The sequence below is a fragment of the Erithacus rubecula genome, assembly GCF_903797595.1.
Source record: "Erithacus rubecula genome assembly, chromosome: 33".
Lineage (NCBI taxonomy): Eukaryota > Metazoa > Chordata > Aves > Passeriformes > Muscicapidae > Erithacus > Erithacus rubecula.
In genome coordinates, this window is record NC_136683.1 from 769874 (window position 1) to 786748 (window position 16875).

Below are 16875 nucleotides of genomic sequence, written 5' to 3' on the forward strand. Positions count from 1 at the left end.
TCCCATTCCTGTCCCTCTGTCTCTGTCCCCAGGACCACGCCTCAACACCAGTCACACTGAAGGTCCATTGGCTCTGTCCCCCACCGGCTCTGCTGTCCTTGGGGACCTCAGGAAACCCCACAGCCCTCCTGTGCCCCTCCCCACCACTCTCTGCCTCACCAGGGCCCATCCCCAGGGCGTCACTTCCGTGCCCGGGGCACTTACCCCACAGGAGCAATGTCACCTTCCCGGCCATCCCGGTGTCCCTGGCCATGAGCACTGGCTGTCACTCACTGCTGGGGCCACCTGTCCCCTGGCTGGTGGCTCTTGGGAAAAAGGGGAAGGAACAGAACTCAGGCCTTATCTCAGTGTGGTGGTGGGCCTTGGTTGGGGCAGGGAGTCCATAAACTGGGGACAGGGAGGGGACAGGCTTTCAGCAAGGCTGGGTTGCACAAGGTAGAACATCGAGTTCCCAGGAGAGGGGAGCTTAGAGAGTGTGGGGAGCCAGGGATGAGTATCCAGGGAAATGGGGGGTCCTGGGACAATCAAGGTCCTGTGGGAAGGGGCATTGTAGGGGGTAGAATTTTGGGGAGAGTGTTCCTTGGGAGTGGGGCTCCTGGCCCATGGAGATGCTGGGGAATGGCCATTCTGGATGGGTTCCCAGAGAAGGGGGACATTAGAAATGGGGGTCCCTTGATTGGAGTCCCAGGGGAATGGGGGTGTCAGGGGTGGGCAGTCGTTGGGCAGGTCTCCCCTCAATCTCAGCTGCCTCAGCACTCCCAGCCCCCTGCAGCCCCCAGCCCCCCTCCTGTACCACTTCTACCGGGACGGGAAGTTGGTGGAGGGCCCACAGGGGTCCCCGCAGCTCCTGGTGCCCACCGTGAGGGTCTCCCACTTGGGGAAGTACAGCTGCGAGGTGCGCTCCAAGGGGGGGCTGTGCGGAAGAGCAGCGCCCGGCTCGGCGTCAGGGTGCACAGTGAGTGTGGGGATGGGCACGGGGAGTCCCCACAGCTCCCCAGCTCTCCCATCCCTGCTCAACCCTCTCTGTGCTTTCCTGCACCCTCACTGGTGCTTGCATCACTCCCACGCCCCCTCAACCCTCCCTGGATGCACCTCGCCCTGTCTGAGGTCTCTGCATTTTCTACAGTGTCCCTGCGTTCTGGGGTCCCTTTTTGCCTTAGCTCCCCACAGTGGGACTTGTTGGTGGTTTAAAGTCCATGTTCTTCCCAGACCCAGCACCAAAGAAAATGCAGGAGGCTGTTCTCTGAGGTTTTCAAGGCTGTTTATTGTTTCTTATCTAAGGAATTCTTTCTCTAGCTAATAGAATTCTGTTCAGCACATCAATCCAGGGCACAGTCCGACTGCCAGAGGGTCAGTCTTATCTTTTATACTATAAATTACTTACCTATTGCTTAAAATAACTTCCCAATATATGACAATTTTATTAAACTCTCCAATTCTGTCTCAGTCCAATCCAAAAATGACAGCTTGGTGTTTAACATGGATGGCATGAAGAAGAAAAGGGAAAAGACATGCCATGATCAAAATCCTCCATCTTAGCTACGAACCCACCTAATATAAACATTTCTAGAAATTCACTTTTCAATCTTCAAACAGTCTAATTTATACTCTACTTATTTTTTGTCTCTTGTAATTCTTTCTGCAATGTTGTTATTTTTTTTTCCAGGGATTTAAATCCAGTCCTCAGGACCCCTGGGCACCTTGCCAGGGCCTCTGAGACCCCTGGCATGGGGGTATAAAAGCATCCAGGGAAGCCAGGGAAACACCCTGGACTCCCACACTACAGGTCCCACCATCCTCGTCTGGTTCCCCAAAATCTTCCCTGTGGATCCCTTCAACCCTTTCCATCTGTCCCCTTGCAGAATCTCCCATCCTTCCCTGGGGTCCCTTGCACCCCTTCCAAGATTTCTCCCTGTCTCTGGGCCCCCTTCTTCCTCACTGGGATCCCCCCACTCTTCTCTGATCCTGCCCATCCTTGAGTCTCTCACTGCTCACAAGTGTCCCCCTCTCCTGCCATGTCACCAGTCCCTCCTGTGTCGCCCCCACAGGGGTCTGGCTCTCGGGGGAGTCCCTGTTGGTTCCGCATCCCGACAGACAGGTGGCACTGGGGGACCTCGTGCTGCTGAGCTGCACGGTGGCCATGGGGACAGGTCCGCTGTCCTTCTCCTGGCACTAGGAGGGGCTCAGGGGTCCTTCTGGGCACCAGCCCCTGCCTGTACCTTTGGCATGTTGGGGAAAATGACAGTGGCCAGTACCAGTGCTGTGTCAGCAATGGGGACAGTGCGGCTGAGAGCTCCACATTGAACATCAGAGTAACGGATCAGCAGGACCCTTAGGCTGGGGTCGACCCCAATCACATCATCCTCAAATCCACACATTCCCATTCCACGTCACCCCCCTTTACCATTCCCAGCCCAGCTCACAGCCCCCAGCATTTGGTGTCACAGATCAGAGAAAGTGGGACCATCTGACTCCAGTTATCCCCTCCCAGGGCATTCAAGCCATGCATCCCTAACACAGCTCTCATGGCACATCAGGTCACATTCATCCTACTGAACGTGACCCTCCCAGGGCACTGAGACCCTTGGCACTAGAGTGATGTCGCCGTTGATGTGTCTTATGGCACCCATCACTTCCCACCCACGTCATTCTCGTCCCCCACCAGGTGATGGCCATCCCCATCCTTGGACACAGAATCCCTCATACCACCCTCACTTCACCCTCACCCCATTCTCATCCCCCACCCCTCATCCATCACATGCCCTCTTCCCACACCACAGGATGACCCCCAGTAACATGAGGTCACTGTCCTGTGTGAAGGAGCCCCTCTGTCTCCAGGTGCCACCATGCAGACCCCCTCATCCCCCCATACCAAGTCCCAGTCCCTCTCCCAGCCTCAGCCCTGTCTGTGTCCCCCGCAGTGCCCGTGGCCAATGCCACCATCACCCCCGGTCCCCCGGCACTCCAGGTGTGCCCAGGAGACCCTGTGACCCTGTGCTGCTCAGTGCAGGTTGGCTCAACTCCTGTCACCTTCACCTGGCTGCACGATGGGCACGAGGTGGCCTGGGGTCCCCTCCTGGATCTTGGGGCCGTCGATGTGGGACATTCGGACACCTACCAGTGAGTGGCCACCAACCAGCTGGGACAGGACAGGCACTGCGTGTTCTGGGCACTCAACCCAGAGCTGGCCCTGGACGTGACACCACAGGGAACCACGGGACACCACTGGAACACAGGTGGGGTCACACTGGGTCACTGGGATTGCAGGAGCCCTGCAGTGACAGGTGATCCTGATGTCCCTTCTGGGTCCCTTCTGTCCCCAGCAGTGGCTGCAGGCCTTGGCGGGTCCCTGCTCTTCCTGGTCCTGCTTGTCAGTGGAGCTGTGGGCTGGCACTGGTGGAACAACATGGGTGGGTGACAATGGGGACAATGGGGGCCCTGGGGAGCTGGGGGGCCATGGAAATGTGGAGCTGATGAGGCAGCACCCACAGCTCTGATTTGGGCAGCACTGAGCTCTCAGGATGTTTGCTCAGAGCACTGAAAGATTTGAGGTGTTGTTGGAAACCTTGCAAGAATTTTGGGGGTTCTTTCAGTGATCCTGGAGGAATGTAAAGAGTCCCCCTCTCTGTGACGCTTTAGCTTCTGAGGGCTCAGGGGGTCAAGAGCACTGGGGTGGTTCAGTGGTTCTGGGAATGGTCACTAGGGAGGCTCAGGGGTCTGGGGGGAAATTGAGGGTGTAGCGGGCTTTGCAAATTCCTGTGAGGGGTCAGGGCCCAGGGGACTCCACTGTAATCTCCCCCCACTTTCTTTGCAGCTGCCAGGAAGCAGCAGGAAAGGTGAGTGGAAGGCTCAAACCACACTCTCACCTTTGACCCCAAACCCCAAGCCCTTCCATTCCCTCCCACACATCCCCTTTATTCCTTCAGGGCCCCCCCAGAGCCCCCAACCCCCCCAGAGGAAGGGGAGGTGCTGTACACCCATGTCGTGAGCACCAAGCAGACGGGTGGTGAATCTGGGCTGGGCCACACGCAGAGGGACACGTCACCCATGAGTGCCCCCAGCCCAGATGCCACAGCCAGTGTCTCTCACAGTGTCCCCCCATGCCGCCACACTGCAGGATCCCCAGGTGACCTACGCAGAGCTGTCAGCAACCCATGGGTGACAGAAGAAAACTGGGGACATCTACAGGAATGTGCTGTGACACTCGGGACACTGGGGGCACTGGGGGGCACTGAGGCACTGGAGGTCCCTTCCTGAGGGCACCCACCTGTGTCCCGACCCTCCCTGCTTTTGCGGGTGCCCACTGTAGCAATAAATTTGAACATCTTACGCCACAGTGTGCTCCCACCCATGTTCTGGCCAAACCATTTTTAGGTATTCTTATCACACACTCTGGAATTTGTCAAGGCTACTGAAACATAAATTGCGATAAACTGGGAAGAAGAAGCTGAAAATAGAATACCAAGATTGCATGAACATGGTGCTAATGAAGCAGAGCATCGCACCCTCTGCACTCTGCAGGGCTCTGTGAGTGAACATGCAGGAGGCCCGGTCGGAAACTGGCGCTGCAGGACCGCGCTGGGGGAGTCGGAGGGTGGCTCCAAGGAGTGCGGGAGAAAGAAGGGTCCCGGGAGAAAGGCTCCAGAAAAGATATGTACAGTGCAGCAGGGACACTGGGAAAGGTGAGCAGCTGGGGCTGGAAGGATGGGAAAGGCACTGTCAAAAGAAGAACAGGCTATGCTGAAATGTCCTCCAGCTTATTCTCTCTAAGAGAGCAGTTAAGTGTGACCCAGAGCTGTTAAAACCACTCTTGTCATGGGGTCAGGAGAGAGGATTTTTTGGTGTCCCCAGGAGCGTTTCCAACACCCTCGAGTGGGAAAGGCTGGGAATAACTCTCTGGGATGCTGTAAGGGATGGGTAGAAAAAAAGCCAAGGGACTCAGAATACACAAAGTAGTGAAAGGCTACAGTTACAGCCAGCCACAGGATGGCCAGAAACAAGAGAATGTCACGAACCGGAAAATATGTTGTGCTGTTGAACGTGAGAGCATGAACGAGTTGTGGGGACAGTGGTCTCAAGAACCGTGGTGAGGAAACAGCCGAGAGCCATGGGAAACAAAAAAAAACCCCTGCCTCTGAGGAGATGTGGGGCACGGTCTGAAGAAATGGGGAACATATGAGCAAAGCAACCCCAGAGCCTTGATCTGGAATAGTGGTAGAGATACAAGCAGCGAGCCAGGGAGACAGAGGCCAGAGGGGATGACATGGTAGCCACAAAATTGCTACCTATATGGTATAAAAAAATAATTGCAGAACGCTGGCTGTGTTTCTATTTCCCTTTCCATCATTCCACAAATGATAAAAAGATTACTTTTGAAGTTCCATTTTGCATGTTGAAAAGATTGCTAGAAAATGCTTTTGAAGGTCCTTTAATTCAGCCATGCGCAGACACATGGAGAGGGACAAAGAAAGCGGAATCCGGAATTCAATTGCATGCACCTGCAGAATAACTGGGGCGCAATTTGGTTCCCCCGAGAGTGCGGGGCCGCCGCTCCTGCCTTCAGGGAGCCACGGCGGTGCTGCAGCAGCGTCAGGGTGAGTCTTGTGCTCCAGAGCCCCCGGAGCCCGGCTGCGCCTGGCTGCAGCTCTGCACGGAGTGTGCGGATCTGGAGCTGCTGAGGCCGGCTGGCATTTCCTGCAGCACCGCTCCTTTCCGGAGCTGGGGGCTCCGCTCACCTTCTCTGCTGGGCTCAGCCCGCGGCTTTTCGGCGGAGCCGGCAGCTCTGCTGGGCCGGGAGTGGGGGGTGCGGGTGCTTTGTGCCTTTTTAGCCTTGTTCTGCCTTCGTTTTCTGCTGTTTTATCCCCCACTGTGTGCAGTTTTAGGGTTTGTTTTTTACTACCTTTTCCCCTCCTCTTTCCCCCGCGCGTGTTTGGGGGTGCAGCAGCCCTGGGAGGGCTGTGCCGGGCTCGGTTCGGGCTCGGTGCCCTGGCGGGTCCGCACGGCTTCCACAGCCACCTGCTCGTTCCAAATGCGGGGATCTAACTCCTACAAATATAGATGCCGTACAACAAAAGTTTCTTTTTCCCTTCCCCGCGGGGCGGCATTCCCCCCTCTCCCCCATTCTCGGGGCGCTCCCGGTTTCCCCGTGGGGTCCCAGAGCTGCCCCCGCCATCTGCAGTCCGACTGCTGAGCCCCCTCTCTGTACCGCAGCCCACAGGCGGCTGCGGCTGCAAACCCCTTCCAGCAGAAACAAAACAAAACAGAACGAAACAAAACAAAACAAAACAATACAAAATTAATCTAAACTAAACTAAACTAAACGAAGTGAAACCAAACAAAAAAAAAAAAAAGGAAAGGGTGGTTTTTTATTGTTTTACTGGAAGAATTCAAAACTATCTGTGTGCACTGTGTCACAGTTATAATGGTATTGGCTTTCAGTTTAATAATTACAAATGTATATATCAAGCAATATTTGGAGTTTTAGTTTCTGCCCCCTTAATTTGGGGAACCCTTTCTTCACAAATGTTTTTAAGTAAATGCCAGTAGAACAGCAGTTAATATTTACGTGCAAACAGGAAATCCTGTTAACCATAAAACCTATGTGTCAACATTTTGATTATTTATACCTTTTCAGTACTTTCAAAATGATTAAAGCTGTACTTTGAAAAGTCCTGATAAGAGCTATAGTTAATAATTGCAATTTCCATTATCTATGCTCAAATCCAAATTACATAGAATCACAACATACTTATCACATCCTTTTAAATCCCTCCATTAAATCACCCTGTTCACAGATTGTTCAAACTTTTTAGTGCCTTTTTGTATGAACAGCATTAAAGTAAGTTACGCCTGTAACTTGTAAGTGATGTTAGTTTCTATTCCTGTTAATGGCGTATATTGTAATGCCCAATTATGTTCTGTTAAGATTAAGTAAGACTAGCTTCTATTAGGTTAATTATGTTCAATTTCATTTCTGTTAAGCTTCAGTATCACAAAGTTTAGACAATGTTCTGTTCCAGTTTTGTTTGGATCACTTTATCTTCGGTATTAATACTGACTAACTGAGACCTCTTAAGTGTGCTTTTTGTTCTACTGAAGTGATAATTAAGAACTAACCCGGACCATTTCATGTTGTTAAATCAGCTTTTGTGTTTTGACTCATTTCTACCTCAAAGGCAAGTTCTGCTGCAACACTATTGATTGCATAGTGTGAATTTACCGATTTTGTAATAGGCATAATTCATAAGGTAGTGATGTTGCATTTGCAGCCGATTTTTTCATATGCTTTAACATCTCTTGGTGTAATTGTCTATGTGACACGTGTCATTTTCAGGATATTTTCTTTTTCTTCCCTAGTTGCCTTTTGCATCTCCTTTATCCAGGCTACCTCTCTGTTCTGTCATGATTGGCAGTATTTTCAGTGTTCCAAGAAACAATATCTGAGCTTTGTTGAAAACCTCCTCTAAACAGATGATCTTGTGGTCCTTGCGAGAGAGGACAAGTACAGATAATTTCAATCATTTCTTACAGAAGCACTCCAGCAGTTTACTGCCTTCCAGATATCTCTGTCCTAAGGAAAACATTGGAGTTTTGGATGGGTTTGATTAATCTTTCATCCCAAGACCTTTATTCATGACTTGTATTCTTAAGAGTCTTGTTGTCTAAAATGTATCAGGGAATTCTCTTCCAGTTAGGGCCTGGACTCTGGCCACACCCAGGCTCTACCTGGATGGGAAACTGCCAACAGACCCAAGTGTTTTCTGCATCAAAACAATACTCGAATCACTTAGACTTGGCAATTTGTCCCCATCAGTATGAGATTTGGACCTATTTTTGAAGCGAGCTTGGGAATCATTTTCCAGACATGGTTATCTAGTTCTGCACTGATTTGATGTTTATCGGCTGTTGCAGACACTGGAATGATGGTACAATGCTCTAGTGCTCAGTAATTGTTATAAATGGGCATTTGGATACATTCATTTTGTCTAATTAATCAAAACAACAAGGTTAAATTTAGCAGCAAGTTATTAATAACAATTGTATATAAATTAATACAATCAGAATATATTAGTTACATTGATTTAAGGAAATACAAAATTTAGCAGTGAGTAATTTAGTGTAATTGAGTCAAAACTGACTGGGGGATAGCCTGACCAGAGATGCGGGTCGGGACCTTCCTCTCACACTGCACTGAATCAGTCAAGCTAAACATTTCAATTATATATTGTTTACTAATACATATTAATACAGAATGTTCTAGAAAGCTCCTCCTAGCTTCTATTCCTAAAATCTTCGTAATTGTGTTGTGCATGCTTTACCAGTGGTTGGGGGTCTCTCCTCCTTTAGGGCTCTTGTTTCCCATGAAAGCTCCGGGTCTTCCTCAGTGTCGCTGTTTGACCTTGCAGGTGGCACAAGCACATTATGCTTAGGGTTATAGAATTAAATATATGTTCCCACAACAGGCCTCAGTCCAGTGTCCAGTGCTTCGGAATCATCCCGATATAGCCCAATTCAAGGTCGAAAGTTTTATTTCTAGTTGCTGTTCTTAGGCCTAAACCATTACCATCCTCACTGCCACCAAACATCTGGAGGATGATTCCGTCTCCTTTGTTTAACCATTTCCTTTACCCATTTTTGCTTTATAACAATTAAATACAATTTTTCTATTAATTATAAAGCAACATTTTTGCTAATATTGTTAAAATTTAATTATCAAAAATCTCATATATGACAGAAATTGTCTGATTCCACATGTTATTAATTATTTCTGGTATCGGAAACTTTTTTGGTTGATATATCTGAATTATTCCTGACTGCTGTAAGTTTCTTGTCTCACTAAACACATTGTTTTGTTATTCCCTTCACGTTATTAGAAAAAGTCATACATGCTTTTAGGATAACAGAAAGAAATTAAATGAGCTTCCAAAGAAGTCTGAGTAATGCAATATTTATCTAAAAAGATTTAGATAATTTTTAGGTAAAACTCCTCAATTGAATGTGCAATGACAAAGTCTAATTGATTCACTAACATTAAGAGAAAATATGCATGTGTTTTTATCATCAGGAGGTTCAAAGCAGTCATCTATTCAATTGCCTCCAACAAAATGAGGCCCAATGAGAAGAGAAATCACTGAACCACCATGCAGCTTTCATGACCCAAACAGGACCAGGACTGCCAAAACATAATCCTGTCGGGAAACTCAGAAAAGCAACTTATCAAGAAGCCTGCACTCACGCACCACCTCTGCTGTGTTTCCTGTGTCAGTCACAGCCAGGAGCTGCACAAGCCCTGCAGCCCCAACCTGCAGCACCAGTCCAGAACAGCCAGTCCAGAGCCACCAGTGCTGCATCTCCAGCTCAGTGCCCAGAGCCACCAGTGCTGCAGCTTCTGCCTGCAGCCATCGTGTGCTGGCCCCAGAGACATGTAGGTGCTCCTGCTTGGAAATCCGGGGAAATTGGGGAACTCCAGGGTGTACTGTGAGCACTGGGGCCAGAGAATGGGGAAGTCACTGCGGGCACTTGGAGCACTCGAATGGGGGTTGGGGAGCCCCTGCACCTTATAAGTACGTATTATATTATTGGCTTTTTGCAATATTAAAATGAATACTATGTGTTTAATGTTGGAAAACCTTTTTGTGCGAATATAGTTTATTTTAGTTCTGTTATTAACAAAACTTAGAAATAATAGTATGATAAATATATTTTTCTTGGACTACAACATAGTGATTTAAAAAGCTTTTGTTTGTCCAAGTAACTCAGAGAATGGTAAAAAGATAAACAGGGATTTCTTCACATTCTTGGATTATCCTGTATTGATGAAGACAGGGATGACAAAAACCAAAACTCCAGGGAAGGAATTTATGGATCCACAATAAAAGCTGATTTACAGGTTGGGGAAGATTTTGATTAATGCATTTAGGTTTATGAATATTCAACATGTTGATGCATTTAGGGAAGTCTTTTCTGAGTTACTGTGTACTCTTGGCTGAACTTCGAGTACCCGAACGTAAGAATCTTTTGCTTTATTGTTTTTGTCTTCTACTTGACTTTTTTTTATTAAGCCTTTTAACATCTACCAGGAAAGTGAACCTCATTTTTCACACTGCAGGCACAGGCAAGAGGATGGGGGAGCCCCTGGGGTACTGGGAGAGGAAATGGGGAGCACAGGGTGCGCTGTGTAGCCTTCTCCTGGCTCATGACCACCTCTCTTGGAAGGATGGGCAACCATAGGAGTCATGGAGAGAGCTCCCCGTGTCACCCAGTGCCTCGCCTTTCCCAGAGTGTCACAACTTTTGCTGTAGATTGTCATAGAAGTCACTGGGTTTCCAGGGTTGCCCATGTGGCCCCAGCAGCTCCATGTAGGTTGCCTGAGGATCCTCTAGTGGGGGGGCCTGTAGGAATAAGGGGGTGTGTGGAAGGGGATGGGAGGTCCTGAGGGTTTGGGGAAAAGCCAAAATCATGGTCAGAGCCTGCACTCACCTTTCCTGGCACTTCCTGTCACTGGCAAAGCAGACCTGGAGGGGTGACTTTGATTACCCATCCACCCTCGGAAACCCTCAATTCCCTCCAGGGTCCCCAGTATCCCTGATGCTCCTCAGAAAACCTCAACTACCCCACTGCCCCAACACCCTGAGACCAAAGGACCCCAAGCCTGGCAGGGAGGAGCACCCTCTGAATTCCCCAGAAAGCCCTAATAGAACCCACAACATCCCTGCATGACCCTTCAGCATGTCCCCAGACACTCCAGGGCCCTTAGCCAAGGTCACTGGGAGCTCAGTCCCTCCCAAGTCAGGGCTGTTGGCGCTGCCCCCCTTTTTCTGGGGCCTTCCCAGCACTCCGCAGGACTCCTGCCCCCCACTGTCACCCACCCGTGTGGATCCACCAGTGAAAGGCCACAATGAGCAAGACCAGGAACAACAGGGAGCCATGGGCCAATGCAGGAAGTACCCAACGAGCCTCTGCAGGAAATAGAGGGGACACACTGGGGTCACGGGGGTCACTCCAGAGGTTCTGCAATCCCAGTGACCTCATGAGTTCCCCTCCTGTGCCCTATTCCATTTGTGCCACTGCCAAGGACAGAGTGAGGGTGAACCTGGGTCATCTGTGATCCAGGGATCCCAGACCCACACAGGAACCTCAATTGACCCCATCTGTGTTCCAGTGGTGTCCAGTGGTTCCCTGTGGTGCCACCTCCAGGGCCAGCTCTGGGCTGTGTGCCTGGAACACACGTTGCCCGTCCTGTCCCAGCTGGTTGGTGGCCACGCACTGGTAGGTGCCCGTATGTCCCACGTCGATGGCCCCAAGCTCCAGGAGGGGACCCCGGGCCACCTCATGCCCATTGTGCAGCCAGGTGAAGGTGACAGGGGCTGAGCCCATCTGCACTGAGCAGCACAGGGTCACGGGGTCATCTGGGCACACCTGGAGTGCCGGGGGAACAGGGGTGATGGTGGATTGGCCACGGGCACTGTGGGGACACAGACAGAGCTGCGGCTCGGAGGAGGGGCTGGGAAGAGGGGCGAAGGGCAGGTAGTGAGGGCTGAGGGGGCAGCGTCAGTGAGTAGGGGCAGGGAATGGGGTGAGGGAGTGTCAGATGGGGAGATGTTGAAGCCTGTGCATCATGGCACCTGATGAGGTGCCTTTAATAGAGAGCCTGTCATCCGGGACTGTGACTTATGGTCGTATTTAGCAGTCACCCATTGGGGATGCTGTGGATCAGGTCACCCCTAGCCTGATTGTCCCACTCACCCAGGACAGTGACATTCGGGGGACACACCAGCCTCCACACTGGTGGTGGCTGCTGTCATTGTCCCCAGAGTGCCTCAGCTCAAGGCAGGGGCCAGTGCACAGTGGTGTCCCTGAGCCCTCTCTGGTGCCACAAGAAGGACAGGGGACCTGTCCCTTTGGCCACCACACAGCTCAGCACCAGGCAGTCCCCCAGTGCCACCTGTGCCCCAGGGGCTGCACTAACAGGGACACCCTCGAGAGCGGGACACCTGCAGGGGGACATGGCTGGGATGGGGGATCTGGGAAGGATGAGACATATGGGGAGTGGCAGGAGGGGAGTACGAAGGGGTGGGAGGGGACCCCATTGAGGGAGATATGGAACCAGGGAAGGATGGAGTTGAGGCAGGCAGAGATGAGGGACAGGGATGAGATAGGACAGAGGGGACCCAGGGAGGGATGTGGGGTGACTCAGACAGTGGTAGGGCAAGCCCAGGGAGGGACTGGGGGAAGCAGGGAGGGGTGGAAGCAAGCCAAGTAGGGAAGGGAGAGCACAGGATGGAGCTGAGAACTCAGAAGAGGTATGGGATGCCAGGCAAGGATGGGGGGGTCGTGGAAAGGGACAAGGACAAATATGGAGGTAAGTGAGAGGGACATGGGAAGATTGGGTGACCCAAAGATGGACAGAAGGAGGGATGAGGGACACAGGCAGTGGTGGAGAAAAGCTGGGAAGATGGTGGGTTTTCCCATCCCCATTCTCACAATCACCATGTACTGTCACTGTCACTTTCACCGGCACTGACTTCTCCCAGCACGGTGATGGCCCAGAGCTCACCCAGCCCCCGCAGTGGCAGCAGCCATTGTGGTGCAGCTGCAGAGGGGACAAGGACAGATTGGTCCCACAGACGGGCGTCCCCAGATCTTTGTCCCCATGGTAAAACTGTACTCCAGTGACCGTGGCATCCTGCCAGCCCCGGCAGCGCAGTGTCACCGTGTGCCCCTCCAGCAGTGCCTGTGCCAGCAGCTGCAGCACAAGACTCTCTGTGGGACAGGAAGGACCTGTCACATCTGGGGAATCCCAAAGGCCTTGGGAGGCACCAGGGGTCCCCCATTGCAACAGGGGCTCTCAGGACAATGGGATGCTCTGGGATATCCCCGTGTGCAGGGGAAGGGCTCTGGTCACATGAGGAGTGTGACAAACGAATGGAGCCCACCCAGAGCTGTCAGGAACCCTGAGGTTGCTGGGGCAAACATACCCCGTCACCATTTAACACCCCTACGGGAGGGCTGAGCCCAGTGCCATGTCTGTCACATGTGTACATTCCACTCTCGGTGACAGTGAAGCTGTCAGGTCCCTTCTGCCCCCATCGCTGCCCGTCCTTGTACCAGGTGGTGGCACCTGCAGTCCCCGAGCCCTGGCAGGTCAGTGTCACCCTGTCCCACAGCATCGCCGACTCACCAGTGAGGCCAAGGGTCTGGGCTGGAAGGTAGAAGGGACAGAGCTGGATGGGGGTGGCCCTGCAGGGACAGCAGCACCTGGGGGGCCATCTCCACATACCAGTTTCCCTGTTCCTGTTCTCCAGTTGCTGTCCCCACAGCCATCCCACCACTCTGTTCACACTGGGGTCCATGCCCATGCCCTGGCTCTGCTGGCCTTGGGGACCTCAGGGAACCCCATAAGCCCCCCTGTGCCCCCTCCCCACCGCTCTCTGCATCTCCAGGGCCCATCCCCATGGTGTCCGGCCTGTGCCCGGGGCACACACCCCACAGGAGCAGCGCCACCTTCCCGGCCATCCCGGTGTCCCCGGCCATGGGCACTGGCTGTCACTCACTTCTGGGACCACGCGTCCCCTTGCTGGCAGCTCCTGGGGAAAAGGGGAAGGAAGAGAGTTCAGGTCTTATCTCACTGTGGTGGTGGCCCTTGGTGGAGGCAGAGACCACAAGCTAGAGACAGGGAAGAGACAGGCTGGGGGACAAGGCTGGGTGGCACAAGGTGGGACATGGCATTCCCAGGAGTGGGGGGCTCAGAGAGCGTGGGGAGCAGGAATGAGTGTCCAGGGGAATGGGGGATCCTGGGAGAATCAAGGTCCTGGGGAAAGTGGCATTGTGGAGGGTGGAATTTTGGTGAGAGGGTTCCTTGGGAACGGGGCTCCTGGCATGTGGAGATCCAGGGGAATGGCCATTCTGGGATGGGTTCCCAGAGAGGGGGGACATAAGGAATGGGGGTCTCTTGGTTGGAGTCCCAGGGGAATGGGGGTGCCAGGGGTGGGCAGTGGCTGGGCAGGCCCATGGACCACAGCTCCTTCCCTGGTGTCTCAGATTTTGGGGTGAACCAGCAGAGCCCACCCAATGTGTTGGTGGCCTGGGTCACCCAGGCAGGTTCTGAGGGGCTCTGGGTCTGTGTCCCCCATAGTTAGGAGACTCTGGGGATCCCCTGAGCCCCCCCAGCCCTGGGGACTCCCCGTCCTCAGGACCCCCCCCATTCCCCTGGACACCACCCCTGGCTCCCCACACCCTCTGAGCCCCCCACTCCTGGGAATACCATGTCCCACCTTGTTCCACCCTGCCTTGTTCCACAGGGTCCCCAACTTTAAGCCACCCTACCCCCACCAAGGGCCACCTCCACAGTGAGATAAGACCTGAGCTCATTTCCTTCCCCTTTTTCCCAAGAGGCGCCAGCCAGGGGACAGGTGGCCCCAGCAGCAAGTGACAGCCAGTGCCCATGGCCGGAGACACCTGGTTGACTGGGAAGGTGGCGCTGCACCTATGCGGTGAGGGATTAGGAGACAAGAATGGGACTGGGACAGGAATGTGGGGACAGGGATTTGCGGGTAGAAATGTGGGATTTGGAACTTTGGGGCTGGGGCAGCTGTGGGACAGGGGCAAGGGGACAGGGGACAGGGGAGATGGGATGAACACCATGGGGATGTGGCTGTTGTTCTGGCAGGGGTGACCTGTTGTGGGTTCCTCCCACCCAGCTCTGTCCCTTCTCCCTTCCAGCCCAGACCCTCAGCTTTGCTGGTGAGTCCCCAGGGGATGCCATGTCCCTGCCCCGCTGTGCCCAGCCCCATGGTGGTCCTGGGAGGTTGGTGTCCCCTGTCACCCGCAGGTGCCCAGAGCACCCAGCTCTTGCTGGAGTCCCCCTGGATGCCGGCGGTGCTGTGGGACCAGGTGACACTGACCTGCCAGGGCTCAAGGACTGCTGGTGCCACCACCTGGTACAAGGATGGGCGGAGCTGGGGGCAGGAGGGACCCGACAACTTCACTGTCACAGTGAGTGGTACCTACCAGAGTGAGAGACCCAGCAGTGGGCTCAGCCTCTCTGTGATGGTGTCAAATGGTGAGGGGAGGAATTGGGTGACCCCACACTGGCACCCAGAGGGACCCCGAGGGCTCAAGATGGACTCAGCTCCATGGGTCACCCCTGGTGCGACCAGAGCCTGTCCCCTGCTCTGGGGATATCCCAGAGCATCCCAGTGCTGGGGGACCCCCGTGATGGAAATGGGGACCCCTTACGTGACCCAATGGGGTGTCCCAGTGACATTGGCCATGACAGGTCCCCTCTCTCCGAAAGACTCACTGGTGCTGCAGGTGCTAGCGCGGGCGCTGCTGGAGGGGGACACGGTGACACTGCGCTGCCGGGGCAGGTGGGACTTGCTGGTCAACTCGGTGCCCTTCTATCACGACAGGAAGAGACTGGGGACTCTCCATAATGACACCGAGCTGACCCTGTCCCCTCTGAGGCTTCACCACAGCAGCCACTACCGCTGAAAGGTCTTGCTGAGAATCCCTGGGCAGTTGCACTCGGTGTCAGTGCCAGTAACAGTGCACGGTGAGCACCCCACAGCCACCACCCTGACACCCCCACAGCCCCTCCCCAGGGACTCAGGGTCGCAAATCCCCCTCCTCCATCACCTTCCCAGCTTTATTCATGGTGCTGCTGCTGGAGGGTCCCCCTGATCCCATGGAGGGATCCCCTCTCAATCTCAGCTGCCTCAGCACCCCCAGCCCCCTGCAGCCCACAGCCCCCGCCCTGTACTGCTTCTACTGGGATGGGCAGTTGGTGGGGGGCTCGCAGGAGTCCCCGCAGCTCCTGGTGCCTGCTGTGGAGGTCTCCCACTCAGGGAATTACAGCTGTGAGGTGCGCTCCGAGAGGGGGGCCGTGTGGAAGACCAGCGCCCGGCTCAGCGTCACAGTGCGCTGTGAGGGTGGGATGGGCACGGGGAGCCCCCACAGCCCCCAGGAGACCCCACCTGGATATATCCATATCCCCCAAAATCTTCCTTGTGTTTTGCGCCTCAGCCCTGTCTGTGTCCCCGCAGCACCCGTGGCAATGCCACCATCACCCCCGGTCCCCCGGCACTCCAGGTGTGCCCAGATGACCCTGTGACCCTGCGCTGCTCAGTGCAGGTGGGCTCAGCCCCTGTCACATTGACCTGGCTGTATAACGGGCATGAGGTGGCCCAGGGTCTCCTCCTGGAGCTTGGGGCCAACGATGTGGGACATTCGGGCACCTACCAGTGCATGACCACCAACCAGCTGGGACAGGATGGGCACCGCGTGTTCCGGGCAATCAGCCCAGAGCTGGCCCTGGAGGTGACATCACAGGGAACCACTGGACACCACTGGAACACAGGTGGGGTCACTCGGGGTCACTGGGGTGTTTAAGACCCCCTGGGTTCAGGGTGACCCCACTGTGTCCCCCTGTGTCCCCTGCAGTGGCTGTGAATTTAGGCAGGACCCTCCTGTACCTCCTCCTGCTCCTGGTTGTCATCGGGGGCTGTCGCGGGTGGCACCGCCGGGGTGGGTGACAATGGGGGGGCATGGGAGCCCGGGGATTGGGGTGAAGCCCCACCCAGAATTCATAGGGGGCATAGGGTTTCACCTACAGTTCCTGACTTGGATGAAGCTGAGACCCCAGAGATCTCACCTGGGGGTACTGGGGGATTTGAAGAGATCGTGGAGTGTCATGCAGGGATGTTGGAGGTTCTTTCAGGGGTTTTGGGGGAGTTTGGCATCTCAGGGCAGTCAGGCGTCTCCAGGGTGTTCTAGGGCCCTGAGGCCCCCATAATCACCCCTCCCCCCTTTCGTTTGCAGCCCTCAGGAAGGAGCAGGAAAGGTGAGTGGGGTGGTTCCAGGTCTGACCACCGATTT

At 54.0% G+C, this 16875-nt stretch overlaps 2 protein-coding genes across 2 annotated transcripts in view; one reads left to right on the top strand and one right to left on the bottom strand.

The window, feature by feature from the left end:
• LOC306813838 (Fc receptor-like protein 4) overlaps positions 1 to 13536 on the bottom strand; it is a gene marked incomplete at its 3' end in the record, with an annotated part of 303919 nt that extends 290383 nt beyond the window's left edge. Inside the window, exons 1-2 of the mRNA XM_079329499.1 lie at positions 13485 to 13536; positions 13181 to 13201 (exon numbers count right to left, since the gene is read on the bottom strand). Of these exons, the coding sequence (XP_079185625.1) occupies positions 13181 to 13201; positions 13485 to 13533 (70 nt within the window). The 5' untranslated portion in view covers positions 13534 to 13536. The remainder of the gene's footprint in view (positions 1 to 13180; positions 13202 to 13484) is intronic.
• Positions 13537 to 14443: 907 nt separating this feature from the next.
• LOC306813839 (low affinity immunoglobulin gamma Fc region receptor III-like) lies at positions 14444 to 15492 on the top strand (the record flags this gene model as incomplete). The annotated part of the gene is made up of 4 exons (XM_079329500.1): positions 14444 to 14492; positions 14722 to 14742; positions 14831 to 15061; positions 15296 to 15492. 4 exons carry the CDS (start codon positions 14444 to 14446, stop codon positions 15490 to 15492), a joined length of 498 nt encoding a protein of 165 aa, XP_079185626.1.
• Positions 15493 to 16875: the final 1383 nt, after the last annotated feature.